At 41.9% G+C, this 22818-nt stretch overlaps 1 protein-coding gene across 1 annotated transcript in view; it reads right to left on the reverse strand.

The window, feature by feature from the left end:
- The window catches only part of LOC145356398 (voltage-dependent T-type calcium channel subunit alpha-1G-like), a 313384-nt gene that overhangs the window by 54552 nt on the left and 236014 nt on the right, over positions 1-22818 (reverse strand). Inside the window, exons 23-24 of the mRNA XM_080209098.1 lie at positions 21023-21112; positions 19945-20137 (exon numbers count right to left, since the gene is read on the reverse strand). Of these exons, the coding sequence (XP_080065224.1) occupies positions 19945-20137; positions 21023-21112 (283 nt within the window). The remainder of the gene's footprint in view (positions 1-19944; positions 20138-21022; positions 21113-22818) is intronic.

Here is a 22818-nt window from a genome sequence, read left to right on the forward strand (position 1 = left end):
TCTAGTCTCTCGACTCTTCCATCAATTCTACATTATCAGGCTGCTTCTCTGACACCAAGAAGTGGATGAGCAGAAATTTCCTCTGACTAAATATTAGCAAGACAAAAGCCATTCTTTGATCACCTAAGCCATTGATTCTATCCTTATATGAGGTTGAATCAGATTGATCACAATCTTGGTGTCATGTCCAGCACAGAGGCGAGCTTCCAACAACATACCTCCTCCATTGCTAAAACCTCTTATTTCCACTTCTACAACATCACCTGATTATAGCCCCTCTCTCAGCCTATCAGTTGCTGAAAGCTCCCATTCATGCCACTGTTAAGTCTACGAACCGTTAACTATTTTCTTGATCTCCTGGCTGAGCTCCCATCTTTCACCCTACATAAACATGAGTTCCTTAAAATCTCTACTGCCTGCATCAAGTACTGACTGCCCTGAGTGATGAGTTCCTTCATTACTGAGTACTGCTAGCAACAAGTACTGATTGCCCTTACCCCAATGTGCGCTGCAATTGCTAAAATTCTCATCATTGTATTCAAGGACTTCACAAGCGCCCCCCACACCACCTCGATTTCTTCAACCTCTCCAGCCTTACAGCTCTTCTTGTTCTCGTGTTTGTCTAATTCTGACCCCTTCCACATCCCTGATTTTAATCACACCACATTTGGAGGCCACGCCTTCAGTTGCCTAGGTCTTAAACTTTGGGAACCCTTCCATCTCTCTTTGGCCCTTTATGGAACTCCATGAAACCAAACTGCTGGCCATCTGGTATCTCATCTCCTTATGTGGTTCAACATTAAATTTCACTTGACAACATTCTGATGAAGTGCTTAGGGATGTTTTGTACATGAAGGACGTTATACAAATGGAAGTTGTTTTTTTTAAACTACTTGCAGATTTGGGCATTTCTTAAGACAAGAAATTTCTTAAATATTTAAAAAACAACATTTTGATCTTAAATTCTAATACTTCCAAATGTAGGACCTTGGGGAGCTAGAGTGACAATGCTTCAGCATGTCCAATCAGCTAAGCCAAAATTTAATTATTTTGTAATGTTATTCCCAGAGGAAAAATGATATTAAAAGATGTTTTTGTAGATTTAAAACTATGACAAAGATTTCCTTTGGACCAAACATCAAGTTGATGCATGGAGATGTTGCTGGGACTGGAGAATTTTAGTTCTTTAGTCATTTTGAATTTGAAATGTTAATTTGGTTTGTCTCTCCACAGATGTCCCACCCCTGCTGAGATTTTCTGGCATTTTCTATTTTTATTTCAGATTTTCAGCACAGTATTTTGCTTTTATAATATTTTCTATCCTGAATGAATAAGAACCAATAATAACATACTTGTGTTGGACATTCATTGCTTGGCAATGGCAGTATATTTTGCTCACCAATGGGATGGCTCCTTGTTACCACCCTTTCAATTCTATGGGAATAGAAATCCAACATTTTAATGTAGATTGTGGGACTTCTCTTTATTCATTCATAGGACATGGGTATTGGTGATGGGCAATAAATACTGGCCCATCTGTAGTTGCCCATCTGCAGTTAAGAGTCAACTACATTGCTATGGCTCTGAAATCATATGTAGGCCAGATCAGGTAAGGATGGCAGATTTCCTTCCCTAAAGGACATTAATGAATCAGATGGGGTTTTCCAACAATCAACAATGGTTTCATGGTCATCAGTGGATTCTTAATTCCAATTTTTTTTATTGAATTAAAATTCATCTGCCATGGCGAGATTCAAACCCGGATCCCCAGAACATTAGTTGAGTTTCTGGATTAACAATCTAGTTTACTAGCCCATTGCCTCCCAACACTGTGCTAATCCCCACCTTTTTGTGTCCCTCTTTGATCACCTCCTTCCAACTTGAAGGAGAACAGGAATGAAAGGGAACAAATTCAGTAAAATTTCCACCAAAATAATAGCTATACCAATGAGTTCCATTATATCATATCCTTAAAGCTTGCTTACACTTTAAACCTTTCTGCACAATGTGTGTTGATCGACTGAGCAGTCCCTTCAATCACACCCAGAATTGTAATTAGTGCTTTCACTGTGCAGACTCTCTTTGCAATCCAAACAAAGTGGTTGGCTAACCAGAAATAACTTGTAAACTTAAGCAATCCAATTTAGCATTTTGAAAATCCATCATGCTGATCATGCAGCTGAATACCGTTAATAGCAACTTTTCTTTTGGTCCTTAACAGCAGAATGTATCTTCATGCAGTTGGTAAAGCTTCGATTATTATAAGACAAATCTTCATGGACAGTCTTTAGTAAGGAGGCATGGACTATTATCCATTTTAGACCATTGATTTGACCCCCATTTATACACTGAGTCAAAGGAAAAGCAGTAACTTTGAAACCTGGATGTACTAAGTTCAGAATTGCAATGGTCTCTTTAAACATTATCTGCATTGTTTTTTCTTCTGGTAATTTAGAGAACAAAAGAAAAAAAAAAAGTAGAATTTAAAAATCACCTCAAAGAGAGTATTTTGGGCACTATACTTCAGAAAAGGCTGTAGGAAGGGTCTACTGGCATATTATCAGGGACGACAGCCATCAGATAGGAGGAGCGATTTGAAAAGTTAGCACTAGTTGTCTTTGAACTTCTAAGTGTTAGAAGTTGAGGGTTTGGAAACTGCTGTTGGAGGAGCCTTGGTGAGTTGCTGCAGTTCATCCTGTAGATGATTTACACGCCTAAAAATGTCTTGAGCTGATTGCTTTGCTTGTATTATGTCATTAACCAATCCACATTCGCGAAATATTACTGAGATTGCAAGCCCAGATGATGCTATTTTCCAGAAGGGATGGGTCAAAAAAAGAAATACAAAGCAACAGTCATTTCTACTTCTATGAATTTACTTATTTAATAGAAATACTTTTAATGCTTTTGGGATGGGTTCCTCAGGACTACTAGTTTCAGTCTGACTTGGTGACCCATCTTCAATTGTATTTATCGTACAGCCCAGCCCTGTGAGCCTAATTAAGTTACACTGTCTGTCAGCGTCAAATTGTGGACAGTTTCGTACCATGCTCCTGCAATTAAGAGGAAGACTGGGTAAAGATGACCCAAATAATGTATAATTGTTATGGCCTGATAAAGGAGGCGACTCACTGTTCCACGATGGTTCCAACTGCAGGGGTTTCAGAGGTGAAAGGACAGCCTGCTCAATTATAGACTCCCTACAGCATAGAAGGAGGTCATTTGGCCCATCGAGTCTGCATCGACTCTTTGAGAGAGCATCGCACACATATTCACCTCAACAATCTCCCTAATTTACACATGTTGGGACACTAAAGGGGGCAATTCAGCATGGCCAATCAACCTATCCTGCATTTCTGCCACTGTCCCCTAGACTGGGTGTTGTTTCCACATTGATTAAGAGTTCAGTTGCTGCTCAATGTAATAAAGCAAACGCATTCAATGAGATTTCTATCATGTTTAATGAGACCATCCTCTGTTTGCAGTTCCCCAGTAGCTTTCATCAGTGGTCCATGACTCCTTACGATCTGTTCAGTAGTTCAAATAGCAAACAGTTTAGTCTTGGGAAATACAGACAATTTCTGTGCCCTTAGTCACACATCAGAATACACATGCTGGCACAGCTAACGAAAGATATTACAGAAAACAATGAGTGGAGATCAGAATCTGAGACCACATCCATGTCCTCAAAGCTTGATTGGACTGGATTAGACTGACTGACACCAAACCTAACAGGTATCAAACACTACAGCATGTGGCCTGGAACATGTGGGGAACAGGAAACAAATCAGCAAATAAAAGTCGCACAGGTCATCAGAACATAACACGTTGGACATACTAAAAGCTGTAAACTCAGCCACTGGACAACAAATATATGAATTTGACATTTTGACGTGATATTCTGAACACAGTTATATGAAATTTGGTTCTGGAAAAGGGGTAAGCGTGTTCTTCTGAGCTCGCCCTCTCATCATCAGCAAGAACTGTTGAATTCTCAATCTGAACTGAAGCAGGCTAACACAACGATAGGAGTTTCATTCACTGCTTCTTACGCTGCGAGACAGGACAGTTCCATTTGCTTGGTGAATCATTTTCATCTGTTGACACATTGAGAATTCAAAGGATCTTGTGGAGATGGTGAGGGCAGGGTGATAAGGGGGTGCTGGTGAATATGACTGCAGCTTTCTCAGGCTCAATTAAAAAAATTAACAAATTCAGATTTTAATTGTTTTATCTCAAGCACTGTGCTCAGGGTATATCACTTGAATAGGGGCAGCTTGTTTGAGTCTGCGTGTTGTGTGCATCAGCAGCCAAGTAGGTTGCAAGTAAGAATGTGGTTTTAAGATAAGGACTAATTTTACAGCTTTTTTGCAGTGGTACATGAGCAAAATATCTTTATCACCCCATGAAACCCTTCAGTAACATTACACCCTGTAACAAGCCATTACTGTGACTCTAATTGAGTAAGTAATTCTTAGAGCCAGGAACATTCAACTCTTGTTAACTTGAGATACTGTGACAGTGTGCAAGCAAGTACATGCCTTGGGACATTTTTCTATGTTCAAGGCGCTATATAAAGGCAATTTGTTGTGTAGGTGTGGGAGTCCTTTGCTACATCTTTCGAGCGTTGCTGTTTGTAGATCCTGGGTCTGAGAATGATGAGACCTGGACTCCAGAATGCTTCAGAATATGATTTAGAACACACTTCAGTCACAGCCAATTATCATTCTGCCAGACAGTAAGAGTGCTGAATCTAAGCTATCACTCCATTCACCCCCTCCCCTAAAACAGTACAAATTTCACCCCATTTCCAGTTTTCTTTAGCTCTGACAAAGATTCATCCAGCCTCAAAACATTCGCTGTTTTCTCTGCACAGCTGCTGTCAGACCTGCTGAGATTTTCCAGCATTTTCTGTTTTTGTTTCAGACTCCAGCATCCACAGTAATTTGCTTTCATCTTAGTTGTTTAATTCACTACCCTGAAGAAGTACTGTTCTTCTCTCTGACAGGATTTCCATTTCTCTTTCACCCTGTCCACCTTCCATTCCCCTCCTAGTGTTAGCCAAGTCTTGATTGTTGATGATGTCCAGATCTGTGTCTTTCCCAGTTTGTTAGCTTACAGATCTGTGGATGCTAGGTGCTTACATTTTTGCTGCCTTTTCTTAAATAATTTTTTGCCAAAAGAAAACAGATTTTCTTATATCACCTGAACATAGCATGTGTGCATCACCTGAACCAATGCATATTAAATACTGTACTGTAAAAGCTTGCCTAAAAGGAAGTAAAGTACGTTTTAGAATATGTAAAATAAATGTTTGATAGATTTGGGAATTTATAATATAAATGTAATTTTTTCAGTTATGCACCAAGCTTTGACTTGTTCAACATGTAATGCTCTGAAGGCTTTGAAGAAAAAGACATGTGCATTGCTAATGGCAGGATGTGTTAGTGTCCTTACTGATATTCCCTAATTTCAAAAATCATTAGTATACATTTGCAAGGGGATACTGAAACATTGCGACACAACAGACAGTTGAACGAACTATGAAGAATCGGTACAAATACATATTTCACACAGACAGTACTAAATCATTAAAAAGAACATGACAAACACACACATGGAGACAAACCACAGTGGTCTTTCTGAGTCTGCCTTTGAAGGGTGGGAATTTTTGGAATGAAAAAAATGGACATAAAATTATGAGAGCCTTATACTTTACACTGTTCAGGATACTATTCAATAGTGTAATCAGCAGGCTGGGGGATTGTGTCCTTACAGAATTTGCCTTCCAATGAGAGACTTCCTAGCCCAGCATGCTCAGGTTTAACAAATGCAAATCTGATTTAAGTTGACTGCAAACTCTGCTTGATATTTATCTCAAAGAGCAGCATTTGACTTAGACTGCAGAATCTTTGAGCTATTAGTTTGGACATTATTGAATAAAGAATTTGAATGTCTGTTTTTGAATTACAAATTGTGATGTAAAATTCAGCAACAACAACAGTACTGTCAATAAGACTATCAAGAGCAACTGGAGCCAAAAGAAATAGATTCCTACAAATGTTCTCCAAGCACGACCCTACATGCATCCATGTCAACATTGACAAACCTTTTCTTTGTACTGAGTTTTATTTATCTGTGCTGATTTTAATGAAGTTTTTTAAGGTGCATCATTGGATTAACCCTGGGTGGGGAGTTAGACCATAACAACAATTTTAGTAAATTCAACAGTTCCACGTTAACTAAATCTTATCCTGCCAACTAAAATCAAATTCTGTGCGGCTGCAGCAATGTGCACTGTGACTAGTAGCGTATATGTTTATTTGTGTTTACTCCAATACTGAAGATTTGCCATTTGTTAGTGGCAATGCAATGTCACCTGTGTGCTCGACAGCACATTGCTCGACTCAATATCGCGTCAGCCTGGTTAACCTGACAATTAGTGAAGCAGATTTACCAGTGAGTTAGCACATTCTTCTGTGCTAACTCACAGGAGAGTTAGCACAACCATCAGAGCCTTCAATCATGAGAAACAACAGTCTGGAATTTCCCAGGGATTGGGTGGGTGGTTTGGAGGGTCCCAATCCTGCTGGAGGAATGGCATAAATGGTTATGGGGCGGGGGGAGGGGGGAGAGTATCCACTGGGGCAAATTCTACCCTTACTTCGTCTCAGGGAAGATGTAATCTGGCAAAAAAATCTATTCTGTGGGCCAAAGCTGGTAAGATCTGCGTGTCACATGAACATTGCACAAAGGTGAACAATTGAGATTTGAGGCATTTGTTTATCAATGAGAAAAGATTGGCCAAGAGATTTCCTTAAACACCTAAAAAGGTGACATTTTTCATAGAAACTCTACAGTGCAGAAGGAGGCCATTCAGCTCATCAAATCTACAAACACAACAATCCCACCCAGGGCCCATCCCTGCAACTCCACATATTTACCCCACCAATCTCACTAATTTACGCAACCTGGGACACTAAGGGGCAATTTAGCATGGCCAATCAACCTAATCCGCGCATCTTTGGACTGTGGGAGGAAACTGGAGCACCCGAAGGAAACCCACAGACACAGGGAGAACGTGTGCAAAACTCCATGCAGACAGTGACCCAAGGCCGGGAATCGAACCTGGGTCCTAGCTCTGCGAGACAGCAGTGCTAACCACTGTGCCGCTTGAAAGTTCCAAACTGGACTGTAGGAGGGTCATATTGTGGTGCCTTAAGAGGTGACTTCACAGAGATGCAATATCACCTTGCTAAGGAGTACCAACTCTGGCACAGCCTTTGACACCGAGAATCTGGCTGGTTTGCCTCTCAATTATGTTTTATTTGCTTGGGGAGCTGTTGGCAGAAATACGCAATGCCTTCATACACTGAAAAAAACTCCCTGAGAATGACATTTAAAAGAAAACTTTTGGACTTGATTCCACAACTGAAATGAGAATCAAAAACAGAAAATGCTGGAAAATCTCAGTGGGTCTGACGTCGTCTGTAGAAGGAAATAAAGCCAATGTTTCAAGTAAAGGGTCACCCAGACTTGAAATATTGGGTCTATTCTCTCTCCACAGATACTGTCAGACCTGTGCAGATTTTTCAGCATTTTGCTTCTGTTTTTGTTTCAGATTCCAGCATCCACAGTATTTTGCTTTGATCTTACTGAAATGAGAATATTCTGATTCGTTACTGCATTTTTTCCCAGATTGAGACTTTTCCAATTAACACTGATTAGCCGAAACAGACAATAAATCAGAAATATTCCAGAGAGAGCATTCTAGGTTTGAGATGACATTCCTAAAACTGCCGAGTGGTGTTTGGTGTGAGGGGAGCAGGGAGAGTGCGATTACTACTCAATTTTCCAACAAAAGTATAATTCGTTACATAAGCCACATTGAAAGGCAACCAATCTAACCATCCCACAGCTGCCTTATTAGATTTACTTGACATTTAAAAGTTAATAATCACTTTAATGTTTGTTGAATAAAATCCAAACCTAGTCCTTATTTATGAAGAAAGTTCTTTCCTGCACAATTTCATTTCATTAACTTTTACGAGTGGGTTTGTCAAATCTTCTTCCCTGTTTATATTGGGGTGTCACTGAAGGATCATCTTCATGTACATCGATGTTATCAAAGTCTAATATAAATGTGCATAATACTGGCTTCAAGTCAATGGGAGATGTTGCCACAGGAGCAACAGAGACTGCCCTTGCTGTGATTATCTATCAATAGGATCAATGCTGCAGGAGCAGGCTAATGAGAGATTTGTTGGGCCAGGTGTGATTTAAATTTGGTAAGGACTCCCCTTAGTACATTAATTTTGTAATTCCAGGCGCTGGGTTTATGTCATGATGTAACCCCAAAACTTAATCTTACTGGGATGCCATCTGTTAGGTGTAAATAGCTCCCTGCCGGATGCTCTCTCTGCCTGTACAGCGACTGGGGACACAAATTAATTCACGTCACATTTGTGGCCTACTGATCTGTTTGCCTACATCTGTATTTGTATCATTTAGTCTCAAACACTAGCACCATACATCTCTTTCAAACATTTCCCCCCTCAGTCTCAACCTATGCCTCTGAGTAATTGACCCTTCGACCCTGGGAAAAAGCCTCTGATTTTCCACCCTATTCAAGTCTGTCATAACCTTGTAAATCTCTATCAGGTCCCCCTGTCATCCTCCAACACGCCAATAAAAACAATTCAAGTTTGTTCAACCTTTCTTCATTGTCCATATACTTCAAACCAGGCAACATCCTGGTAAATTTCTTCTGCACTCTTTCCAACGCATCAACATCCTTTCAGTAGTCTGGTGACCAGAATTGAACACAATATTCCAAATGGTGCCTAACCAAAGTCTTATACAGCAGCATGATTTTCCGATGCCCATGCTCAATGCCCCGACTGATGAAGGCCAGGGTGCCATATGCCTTCTTGACCACTTGCCCACCTGAGTTGCCACCTTCAGGGAACCGTGGACCTGCACGCCTAGATCCCTCTGTATGCTAATATTGCTAAGGGCTCCACCATTTACTTATACGTTTCTTCTGCAGTAGACCTTCCAAATCGCATCATCTCACATTTGTCCATGTTAAATTCCATCTGCCATCTTTCAGCACAGGTCTCCAGCCGCTTTATATCCTGCTGTATCTTCTGACAATCCTTCTCACTATCTGCTACTCCCCCAATTTTTGTATCATCTGCAAATTTACTAATCAGACCACCTACATTTTTCTCCAAATCATTTATATACATTACAAACAACAGAGGCCCCAGCGCTGTTCCTTGTGGAACACCCCTTGTCACAGACCTCCAGTTAGAAAAGTACTTTTCCACTGTTACTCTCTGCTTTCTGTGCCCAAGCCATTTCGTATCCATCTTACCAGCTCATCTTAGATCCCACATGACTTCACCTTCTGTGTCAGCCTGCCATGAAGAACCTTATAGAAGGCTTTATTAAGGTCCATGTATATAACATCCACTGTTCTGGTCAATTTTTTTTGTCACTTCCTCAAAGAACTCAATCAGATTTGTGAGACATGACCTTCCCTTCACAAAACCATGCTGCCTATCCCTAATAAATCTATTCTCTTCCAGATGTGAATACATCCTGGCCCTAAGAATCTTCTCCAATTATTTCCCCACGACTGATGTAGGGCTCACAGGCCTGTAGCTTCCCGGATTGTCTCTTGTGCCCTTCTTAAACAGAGGAACAATGTTAGCTACTCAGAGTTTGTCTTAGTCACCATCAAGTTCCAGGGGTGGAATTCTACATGATTTTCTTTTGGAGATTAAGGATTGGATTTTCTGATCTTGTTTGTACCTGCCTCACTGTCAGCGAGAACGGAAAATTTGGTGCTCAGGCAAATCTCCATTCATTGCAGCGGCACCGGAGACTCCCAGCCATGAACGAGATTGGAGGTTTTCAGCATAAATGTGCACAGCAGGACAGTGAGATTGTACATGGGGCAAGATTCTCTAGCCTTTCCTCAGCATTTTTCTCAGTGGCGTGCCATTTGCTGATGGTGGGACCCTCTCTCTGATCCTGCTGTGGTCAATGGAATTCCTATTGGAAAATCAATGGCAGGGGCTTCACTGCTGATGGGACCAAAGAATATTGCCGATGTGAACGGTCGGGGAATTCCGGCCTTGGATTATGGAAAGAGCAGCCTAGATGGACTAAATGATCTTTAGTTCCTGTTCTTTTTATGCTTTTAAATATAAACAGGAATGTTATTTGGAATCATTGGAATGTTGTTTGTTAGTGTGAGCCCTTGGACTTTAATAACAGTGGGCAGTCGGAGTGGGGATTGATTATAGCTCTGATGCAGATGTTTGAATAAATAATGATAATATAACACCCAATTACTTTATGGAAAACTATAGGTCCAATTTTCTAAGGATTACTGAAGCCATTAACTATGAAATACAACTGGCCAGGATTGCATAATACAGACTGCAAAACACAATCGATATCTGAAGATTACCTGGGAATTAGAGTGAAATTTCACAGAGGCAGGAGGTTAGTAAATTGGATACAGTCCAACATTGTATAATCTGTTGGAAAGAAATGACCTTTTGTTGTGCATCATTTTTAAATGCTTTAATGTTGACACGTGTATTTATAAGCAATTTGTACGGAGACTGCTTCTAACAGTTGGCTAAATTAAAGAGCGTTGAACGATCAATTCAAATTACACGCAGTAAAGAGGCTGAAACATTACCTAATAAGTATAAATAGTGGCTCCTTCGTGTCAGACCTGATTGAAAAGCTGAGAGTCCAGCTTCAATCCCTGTTCTCTGTTGATATTTGCATTTGTATTTTCTTCAGAGGGCAAGTTCCAATATTGGCAGACTGTTAGACACAATCCAATTGGGGGAAATAAATAAAAGGAAATTGAATGGAGACCAAGCTACTCTAACCTGGATCTCCCAGTGGATCCAGAAGTAATGCGTTGCAATTTGCAGATGGGTCAAGTTAGCCTTTTTATATGAATACTCAGGATGATTTGAGCTTTATTTCCACCCTTAGTTGTCTGGAGAAAGCAGTGCACCTTCTAACAGAAAACCACTTCAACTGATGTTCTGATACAACCCAGTACTGGAGTCCAATTTATATCAGGCCAGGAAAGGATGACAGACATCTTTTCCTTAGGGACATTATTAGATTAGTTTTGTTTTTTATACTACAATTCGTCAATTTACCAACTACTATGGCAATATTGTAAATTCTCATTGTCTGAATTATTAGTCACCCCCTTACTCCAATCCCTTTACGATGAACGAAGATAATCTTCATATGAGAGATTAAATAAAATTCTCTAATTTATTTAATTGCATTATCAATCTAATATGACAGCTGTCCTCTATATTGTGAACATACTTATTTTATTGAACCAATTACATCCTTCACCTTTCGCGATCAGTACAAGCTATTTTCGCAACAACAGCTCTACTCATTCTTGAACATCCTTTATCAGAACAATTTCTGATTCTCATTCTTGGATGTGATAATAGGTGCCTAGTCACAAAAAAGAAAAAGTCAGACTTATGAGGATATGTTCTAACTTATGCACGAGACCTTTTAAGGATATAACTTGTACGATCTGAGTTGGCAACAGTTTTTAATATTTTACTGTGGTCCATCTCACATGCTAGCCTCTAGTACTTTCTGCACTCATCTATGTGCTGTCATTCTCAAGAGCAAGGGCCTTGCGCATGAAGATTGTCATAGACCTGCTGGCAAATGGAGTTGAGTGTGCTGGAAAGGAGTTCTCCTTTCCCAGGCAATTCTGCCCAGTTCTCACACCTGAGGCATGGGTTCACGCCCCACTCCAGAGACCTGTACAAAAATCTAAACACGCTGTCCAGTTCATCACTGTGCCCTCAACGGCTGTCTTCAGAAGGGGTGTTAAAATGAGTCCCTACCCTCTGCAGTGGATACAAAAGACCCTTGGTACAATTTTGGAGAAGTGGGCGGGGTGGGATTCTCCCTGGTGTTCTGATCAATATTTGTCTTTCAACCAACATCGCTGAAACAGATTATTTGGTCATTATCATATTGCTGTGTTGTGCCTTGCTGGGTGTAAATTGGTTGCTGTATTTTGCTAAATTATAACAGCGACTACACCCGTAAGGCACTTCATTGACTGTAAATATTTTGGGAGGTTTTCAAAGGTGTGAGAGAAATACAAGTTTTTTTTTCTTTTATTCCACTTCAGAGATTCACATTAAAGAGAATGGCATCTTGCCCAGATTGGATAATTTATCTGTGGCAGAAGGGAAATTTTGCAGGGATTTAAGAAAGAAAATCAGGACTTAAATGGCTAATAGCTTTACTGGGGATGAGGAAAGTCAGATGGTTCAATTTGGGTCTGCACAGGCTAGGTCATTGCTGTCCAGGTTGTGAACTGTCCACTATGTTTAGATGCGACCCGAGCGTGAGTTCATTCGATCACAGTTCTAATGTGTTCACAGGGGTTGGGTCATCTGGACTGAGCACCATTTGCAAGTGGGCAGGCAAGTTTACATTGCCTGCTTGTGCAAATCTGTGATCTGTCATCAGAAGGTAACCAAGGGCAAGTGCTCTCTCCCTGTCGAGGCCAAGTGGCTGATTCTTGCTCTATCAGTCCCTGAGACTGACTCATGGGCTCATATTCTGCCCTGACTGCAAAGCTATTGGTCTTCTGCTTGTGCTAGCTAGCTGGGTGTCCAACACTTATGGAAGCTCATCACCCTTCTGAATCACTCAGAAACCCATAAATATAGAGCTTCTCTTTGCCAGAAATGATGTACATACATTCACCCACTTGGCGATCTCATGCATGGCACCCAAATGCATGTGCATACGTGTGTATAGGTACTGCTGGAATTTAGCTAACAAAAATGACATAGATTATCAGCAGTGTACAGTTACCTGCTGCTTGTCTGTCAAGGCCCACCCTCTTAGCTACCGCATTCCCTTGCAAAGTCACCGTTGGTTGAGTAGGGAGAATCCAGCTCCGAGAGAGGATGGTCCCTCTAGTTCTTGCCAATCATTTGGGTCAGCTGGACAATATTGGCCCTGGAGTAATGTTTGGCTAGCGTTTTAGATTACCAAGTCTCCTATAAATAACTGATAGTTTCACCCAATGATCTTGGAGCAACCTTAACCTCAAAAATTCATCTCCCTTACCCTCTGTGCTTGTTGTTCGTAAGCATAGGTTTCAGCCATTACCATCTTCTCCTAGCTCATGGCCAAAACAATATCTCATTGACTGGAGAGCGGAGTTTTAGCAATACCCGATTTCCTCATTGTAACCAAATCAGGGGCCAGTGAATTCTGGATAAAAAGTATGTTTTCCTATCTGGCCTCCAGGGTCAGCAGCCCTGATAGGAGTTCCCTTATCAACAATGCAACAAAATAAACCTTCAGTGAAGTGGAAGGACCTATGTTAGACAGTTAACAATGTATCTATATCCCAGCCACCCAAATCCAAAGTGCAGCAAGGATCATTTACCAATTAGGTTCTGATGTGAGTGGTTTAGGCAAAGAGGCAGACTCTCTCTCTCTCTCTCTCTCTCAGGGCAGAAGGTGGTCAATAAAAGACTGCAACCCTGCTTCCCGCACACTATGAACTCACCAAATCCGACTGTGTCACAATCTGAGTGCTCGCGAGTGGATAATTTCAAGCAGCAGGCAGACAGAGGCCTCTTTGACCTAATTATAATGACACATTAAAGCAGAAAAATGCTTCAATGAAAGAAATCAGCATAAGTCTGACTTGCTGTCCGTAAAATTGCTCATTGTTCCCAAGTGATTCAAAAGGAAAATCACTTACGGGCTCTCTCTGGAATGTGTTACAGGTAAATATGAAATTTTGATATTGACACAGGAAAGAAACAGGAAAAGAAAGTTCTGGAAAAGTCAAGAGCAGTGATAATATAGACAGGTAGAGAAGTAAAGATAGCTACCTACACTTCACTAAACACCATCCTACAATTACTTATTTAATGACTATTTCTGAGGAAGGATCCGATTTAACTGGTGAATTTGTTGATGCATCTACCAATCAGTCACTGAGAGAATGCCCCCCAATATATATTGCATGAGGCTGCACCTCACATCAAAAGTGTATCTAAGGCCAGCACCCTAACTATGATCTGTGGTCAGAAAATAAAATTAGCAATTGCTGCATTCTTAGGGAGCGGGGAGGAGGAAAATCACTGCAATGGGACCATGAACTGATTACAGCACAGCAGAGAAACCAATTTATTAATACTTGAGACTAAGTCACTAGGAGAACTCTCAATTTTCCAAAGTCCCCTGAGGGACCAGGGTCACAATGAGACAGAAAACTACTCTTTCTTCAAGGACCATCTCAATTTGACTTTGCCACCATCAGAGGAGGAAGGCTTGTCTTTCAGAACCCTAGTGCACATCCCAGTAACTTTTAAATGTGATGAGGTTTCCTGCCTCTACCACCCTTTCGGGCAGTGAACCCCAGGATCCTTTGGGTGAAAACAATTTATCCTCTGACAAGTCTGTTCAGCCTATTTCGCGAGGCAAAATGGCAGGGAGGTTCTGTGGTGCATGGGTAGCGACCCTACATCTGAACCTGAAGCTTCAGGATGGAGTCCCACTTCAGACCTTGACTTGCGTTTGTAATCATCAACCTGGAAATTTTCCCAATATTTCTACATAAATCCTAATCTCTTTAAACTTCAACACACAGTGGGTAAGAATGCTGTGCCTCAGAGTTTAGAGGTCAGGAGTTCCCTTTTGATTGGTCGGGAAGGTGTGGGGTGGGAATTGTACCACCTTCCCGACTCCTCCTCCAGCCAGGCTCCAGGTGGGAAGGATGGAGGAGGGCCTTCCTGCCCGGAGGCCAATTGAGGCCATTAAGTAGCCACCCAAAGGCCATTTAAGGGATGAATATGCCACTGCTGGAATGCCACCTGCGGCCAGCAGGGAACTCATGTCTTGGGAAAACACATCCTTCCCTCACTATTCCCCAAAAGGGGGAAAAGAACGCTGCACGGGTGTGAAGATACAAGAAAATAAAAACACAGCAAACATTGTCGTGTTTACCTGTGGCCTACTGGATGGGTCGGGGCCCTTCGTACTCAGACACCCTGGCTGGAATCTTGTGGAGGTAATGGCTGGAGAGCTGGCATGAGCCCCATGTTGCCTCTTTCCAGAAAGACCTGCCGCATCTTGTTCCATTCAGACACTTGGCAGGCCAATGATGGGCTTCCTCTGGGATCAAGGACCTTGAGGAAGGAAGACCTACGCATCGGGAGTTGCCGGCCACCAGCGGCTGGCAGATTTATTGAACATGGAGGAGGTGGCTGCTACGGGTATGACACCTACCCGAGACCCAGAATTACCCCAGGCCACAGGTGAGCGATAGTGGGAGGGATTGGCAGGGTGTTGGCCATTGGAGAGGAGGGGCTTGGCAGTAAGAACAGAGGACATGGCTCTTAGGAGGACCCCCCCCTCCTTCCTGGTATCCCGCTCCTCGATCAGGCATTGAGAATCTTTGAAAGAAAGACCTCCCCCACTATAGTGTAGCGAGGAAAGGCTCGAACTCAGGCCAATGAACTGATAAGAGATTTACTAACAGGTTAACTATGCACATTACAGAGTATGGGAAAAGGTCTTAACTCTACAGGCCCAAAACTCTGACTGCTGGAACAAGCCCAAGTGAGTCCCCAACTCAGCTTGAGATGGGACCAGTGGGTCACATGACCTTTTCTGGGAAAATGCCCCTTAAAGGGCTCCTTCACTACACCCAGCACCCTGTGAGCTTGCAGTTTGCTCCTTGTGCTCCCACTTGGCGAGCCCCAGCCTATCCTCAAGGATATTTATTGGTGATGGTGGTGCTAAAAGCAGATGTAACAGCAATTTCTCTCCTTGGAATTTCTAGCAAAGTGCACAGTCAGTACTGACTCAGTGCACAGTCAGTGATTTTCCTTCTCTTTGAAGGGACTGTCAACATTGGAATTATTCAGCAAGGCCCAGCCTGAGAAAGATTAATCTTTAACAATTTAACTCAGTTTTCCCCGACTCTGGGTTTGTGTAGTGACAGCTTAGCGGGGGACAGAGCAGACGGTGACGGTTCACATTAGATGTTGGAACAAAAGGGGCAATTTAGTCAGGCATTAGACAGGCACATCGCATCACAATGCATCATCTCGTGCTGCTTGAACTTTCCAAGGTAATTACCTTCTCCAGCATAACATCAACAAGGAGCAAATGCGTAACACAAATAACCCCTTGGAGAGCGGCAAGGCTGTAAACTATTTTGAAATAGCTACCTTTTCCTTTAGCTTGAAGATTTTATTCTTTTACTCTTTCATGCTATTTATTATAAACATTTAAGCTGTGCAAGTTTAAAACAACCACCTCGATGCACAATTTTATCAAGGTTTTACAGGTTTCTACTTGAGAGAGAAGAGGTTAGCTGTTGTGGCTCCAAGTTTGCTAATTTAGTTTAACAGTGGAAGAGTGAAGGAAGAGAGTAAGGTGCAGAAAATGTGAGAGGATGGAAGTAGACACAGACTGTAGAAAAGCTGAGCTGACACCACCAGAAAAGAACAGACAATAGATAGAAAGGAGGAGGAGGCATGCAAAGCAAAATGACAACCTCTGACCTCACCGCAAGTAAATCAGACTACATCACATCCTGCTGAAGCATCTTTACTCTTTGAAACATTGAAAAGGGAAACTTTTATGCATCACTTCTTGTGTCAAAAATTAATTCAATATCGTTGCAAAAATATCTGCAAAGCTACAGTCTACTTTGAAAAAGGTACCTTTTTTAAAAATCTTAAAATAATTTATCATCAATGAAAAGCAGTTTGCTGTGTCTGGCTGCAACAACATGTAATAAAGCAGCTTTGCCTCTATTAACTGTCACAGATGTGACAGTCCATGACCTACTTAAATATTTAGAATGTATAGTGAGTTATTACATGTATAATGTGACCTTTTATCTGTATTTCTCAAGGGGTATTTGATAGTTTTTAAAAAAAATTCGGGTCTTTTTTGCACTGTTTGACTTATTGGATTTTTGAGTTACCACCTGGAACACGACTGCTTCAGTACTCGACTATATTTTAAATCCTCAATCTTTAAACCGTGGTAAAATCGCCAGGGAAACGGCCAAGGCACAAAACAATTCATCCTCCCATACTTGGGGCTGCAGGATAACATCAATTATCTGAAGGAATTTTACCCAGTAGATGGGTCAGTCTACACCTGGACACTCAACCTAATGTGGTGCAGGTACCTATCTACCTGTCATGCACAATCGTAAACATTCATAAACGTTTTTGCAAGGGTGATAGCAAATCTAAATTAGCCAGGCTGAGTAAAGACAGTTTGGTGTTGAAGCCACTATATGCAAGGCTTTAGGGGAGCAAAGTAAAATACACAGTACCTTGAAGACCAGAGTCATAGCTTTTTTTGACCAGGCTCTTCATAGAACTTCTGAAATATGAAGTTAATTGATACCAAAGACATTATGAAAGAAGCTATTTCTCCACACCATTCCCCCACTCTCCTCCCTCAGCATGTGAGCAAAGCTCAGTACTAGCCAAGCGTTGCGCTGATAATTTCAGTCCCAATGTCACCCTGCTATTTCTGATCCTAAGTTATCCATGTGCCTCGATATTATTTGTCCCTTCACTTTTCTGGTGTCACACTATTATCTGTCCCTGGACTATCCTGTCCATCATTGATCTCACACCACTACTGGCAGAGTTACACTAGCTGTCATCTGTGACCTCAGTGCTTTCCTGGATAATAAGATTCTCACACAGCCCTAACATCCTGGAGTGGAATGTGCTTTGATTCACTGGTATGGGCCTGACCTTCCCAAGATTCACAGCACCTGACACTATCCCAGCTCCCTCTTGAAGTGCATCTGGAAAAGCAAAAGTGCTGTCAGGTTTCTGACTTGACAGATGTGGCCGTAATCAAACTTCTGTGGCCTTGTTTAGAGTCTGAGCAAGACATTTCATAAGCTACAGATTTGAAGCTTATAGGGTAGCACTGGCAAGATTTTATTCTGACTTCACTCAGTTTCCACACTTGTCAGCAAGGATCACTGGAATGTGATCAAATGCAGGAACCCTGGTTGCTTTGTCTTTTCTCTACAACCCTGAGTTATTGAGGCCAATTGAAGCCCCCATAAAACTACCTCTTAACTCTGTAGGTACTGCAGATTAAGCCTAGAACCTCTCTGTTCTTCAAGACTTTGTTCTACATTAACTTAAGAACTGAAATGTTTAGTAGGATCTGCACTAAACTAATTTTGTAAAAGTGGCAACTCATTTGAAAAGACTTGCTGACTCTTTTGGAGCCTTCCACTTTTTCCGCAATTGAAATAACTGACTTTGAGTTTTTAATAATTGCCCCATTAGCAGAATCTATCAGCTGGCCAAGGCAAGAGAGATGCACAACCACTTAACTAGGGGTGAAAAACATCTAAGCAAGGCTAAGTCTGGAAACAAAATGACAAAAACTGCACTAACCACCACTAACTACAAGCCTGTCTGGGGGTTGGCATGCAATGCTATGCAGAGGATTATTTTGTGACAATTAAGAGGGCAATGCTGACACTTTCAGTTTGGAAAGAAAAAGGATAAGCTACACCTACCCTACAGAGTAAATTTAAAGTGGGTTCAGAGATAGGTGTGAGTGCATCATGACCTTCAGGGAACAGAATTTAAAATGCCATTGCATCCAGACTCAAAACGTTAGCTCTATTCTCTCTCCACAGATGCTGTCAGACCTGCTGAGGTTTTTCAGCATTTTCTGTTTTTGTCTCAGATTTTAGCATCTGTAGTAAATTACACCAATATATTCCAGTGTTATGTTGAAATGTGTAACATATGGAATCTACCAATATTGGTTAGATTAGCTCAGTTGGCTGGATGGCTGGTTAGTGAAGCAGAGCAACACCAACAACACAGGTTCAATTCCTCTTCTGTCTGAGGTTATTCATGAAGATCCTGCCTTCTCAACCTTACTCCTTGCGAGAGGTAGGGTGATCCTCAGGTTAAATCACCATCAGTCAGCTCTCCCTCTCAAAGGGGAGAGCAGCTTATGGTCATCAGGGACTGGAGCAACTTTACCTTTCCCCACTTATAACAGCAGAATGACATACCAATATAGAACATGAGGTTATGTAGTTGGATATCATGTTGTGCTCTGTGAGGTTCCTAAACATATACTACAACCACATAACACTACATTTTCCTATAATAACCTGCTGCTTCAATCAAGCCATTATTATTAAGCATATGAGAGATCAGTATCTTGTGAGTTCATCTATTCCACCACGACTGAAATATGTGCCACAATCATTACGAGTGGAAATTTCTCCCTTCCATCTCTAATTCCTGATAGATTTTATCTTCTGAAAAGAACTGGTTTCCGCATGAGAAGCCGTTTGACTTAAGCATCCACGCTGTTTGGCATTGGCCGTAGATATGCCGTGTTTAAAGTCATCACCGACATGTCCCTAGTGAACGGTCGAGAAGCAGTCATGATGTATGTCGTAACCCAAAAACCCAATTAAACAGTGAGTGCACTCACAGGTCAATTGTTCAAGACTTCAGCCCCTTTATTTTGCTCAGCATTGTGCACCAGTGACAACCACTGATGGCACAATGGAGCCAATAATATCCTTGCATACTGTGTACTATACTCATGAGAATGCTTTGGGTAAAAGACAGTTTGCCCCCTGGAGAGGTTGCTGCTAAAACATGCAAGCGAGGTAATGACAGGGCAACTGTTTATTTGGGCTGATGGGATTTTATTTCTGGACCATGCAGAGGCCTAACTGGCATGCTCTGGGATATCCCAATTATCAGGCACTGGGGAGGTGGGGGTCAAAGGTCAAGCATGACTCAGAAAGATACAGGAAAGACTACCGACCAGCCAGCTGTTTCTCCTTACTCCTTCTCTTTTTTTCCATACGTCTGAGGCGTTTTTCCTCACGGCGCTTGGCCTCCTCCACCTCCTGGTGTTTCCGGCACTTATGGAAGTTCTCCACCACCACACCAACAAACATGTTGAGCACAAAGAAGGCCACGATCAGCAGGAAGGAGATGAAGTAAAGGAGCATCCATGGATTGTAATTCATGATTGGCTGGAAACAAGAAAACAGCAACAAATAAGATGTCTAAAAGTCATCGATTCACACAGCACAGGAGGCCGTCTTTCAGTCCATTGTGCCTGTGTTAGCACTTTGAAAGAACTATCCAGTTCGTCTCACTTCCTCAAGCTTTCTTTCTCACAGACCCGCAAATGTTTCCCTCTTCAAATACATATCCAGTTCCTTTTTGAATTTGGTTATTACATCTGTTTCCACCATCCTTTCAGGCAGTGGAGTCCGGATCAGAATGACACACTGCATTCAAGAAACCTCTCTTCGTGTTCTAGGTTCTTTTGTCAATCACTTTAAATCATGTTTCTTCTGGTTATCGGGCCTTCTACCAGTGGAATCCGTTTTGCACTATTTATTTTACTGAAACCTCTTGGAGTTTTGAACAGCTCTATTCAATCTCCCCTTAACCCGAGCTCTGATGAAGTGTAATATTAGATTCATGGGGTCAGATTTTCCAACTTTGCTCGCAGCCAAGATTCTCTGTCCCGCTGCAGTGAACAAAGATTTAGCCGAGGGCCAAAGTTCTCTGTCCTCACTGGCAGGGGTGGTGGAGTGTGAACAGTCGGACAATTCCAGCCATTAACAATGCTTCTCTATCTCCACAGGTGCTGCCGAACCTGCTGAGTTCATCAACCATTTGCTATTCTTATCCTCATACCACTGGGAATGGTGATTCCTGTATCTCTGGGACTGGTGATTCCTGTATCACTGGGAATGGTGATTCCTGTAACACTAGCCTGGATATAGCAACCAGTGAGTACTGTCAAGAGCATATAAAGCACAATATTGCCACAACATAGATACAACTCCCAGACACAGAGTACAATTTCACATAGAGCAATTTATGACATTTCAACTTGACATTACCTGTTGATCCACTCCTACTGCATCCAATCCATCATACATAATGTCAACCCACCCATCCTTCGATGCAAGAACAAACAAGGACATCAGGGCCTGTTAGTGGAAGAGGATAAAAGCTCATTAGATGCAGTCATATACTCCGCAGTGTTAATCACTGAGAATTGACAGCAGGAGAGAGTCATTCTGACCAGGGCAGCACAGGTCAAAGACTTTGCTATGTTCTCTTCCAGCAAACATCTTGATCTCGTGCCACCTAACAACCATCATGGCAGCAGTGGAACATATTCATTTCCAAGGCACAGTGCATGCCAAATGTAAGAACAAAGCTAACTAATGCTAAATGGTTCAGAATTGGCAACAGGCGAACAATGTGGACAACATTTTGGACATAGAACAGAATTGGCAACAGGCTAACAATGTGGACAACATTTTGGACATTGAACATTTTAGAATAGTTGACAACTAATTTGAATGCACTAAAAGAATGGAGAGAACAGCCTGAGAACTGTGCCCCAAGTATTTCATAGCTCAAGAAATGCAAATATGTTGTTAACTAAAGGATTAGAAAATAACCACTGACGTTCCAATTTTAAAGTCAGAAGCATGATGCATACAATTGTTTACCTATTGACTAAGTCCTTGTAATAGGAAAATACATAGGACTCTGTAAATATAAATAATTAGAGTGAACAGGATAAACCAATCCAAAGCTCAATGGCGTGAACAAATTTATAAAGTGGCCCAGCTGGCAGACCTTTCAGTTCTGCTTTAGTCCCCTACAGCACATAATCTTGGCCGGACACAACAGTGAAGCCATTAACTACTGGAGTTTGCAGAGACTTTCTTCTATAAGATGTTAAACTCAGGTTCCATCTGTTGTGCTGTGGGATGCACAATGGCATAGCATTGCTGCCTCACTGCGCCAAGTTTCCAGGTGCAATTTTACAACTCATCCACTTCATCCTGGACCACAATGTCTTCATCTTCAACAACCAGTTCTTCATCCAGACACAGGGAACAGCCATGGGGACCAAATTCACACCTCAATATGTCAACATCTTCATGCACCAGACTCGAACAAGACTTCTTCACCGCACAGGACCTTCAATCGATGCTATACACAAGATACATTGATGACATTTTCTTCCTTTGGACTCATGGTGAACAATCACTGAAACAACCATATGATGACATCAGTAAGTTCCATCCCACCATCAGACTCACCATGGACTACTCTCTGGAATTGGTTGCATTCTTGGACACATGAATCTCCATTAAGGACGGTCACCTCAGCGCCTCATTGTACCGCAAGCCCATGGATAACCTTACGATGCTCCACTTCTCCAGCTTCCACCCTAAACACGTTAAAGAAGCCATCCCCTAGGGACAAACCCTCTGTATACACAGGATCTGCTCAGATGAGGAGGATTGCAACAGAGACCTCCAGATGCTGAAAGACGCACTCATAAGAACAAGATACGGTGCTCGACTCATCGATCGACAGTTCCGACGCGCCACAGCAAAAAACTGCACTGACCTCCTCAGAAGACAAACATGGGACATGGTGGACATAGTACCCTTCACCGTCCAGTACTTCCCTAGAGTGGAGAAGCTATGACATCTTCTCTGGAGTCTTCAACATGTCACTGATGAAGATGAACATCTCGGCAAGGCCATCCCCACATCCCCATTTCTTGCCTTCAAACAACTGCACAACTGCAAACACACCATTGTCTGCAGCAAACTACCCAGCCTTCAGGAGAGCAGTGATCATGACACCACACAACCCTGCCACAGCA

The sequence above is a fragment of the Carcharhinus amblyrhynchos genome, chromosome 21 (genome assembly GCF_965287045.1).
Source record: "Carcharhinus amblyrhynchos chromosome 21, sCarAmb.v2.hapA, whole genome shotgun sequence".
In the NCBI taxonomy this organism is placed as follows: domain Eukaryota; kingdom Metazoa; phylum Chordata; class Chondrichthyes; order Carcharhiniformes; family Carcharhinidae; genus Carcharhinus; species Carcharhinus amblyrhynchos.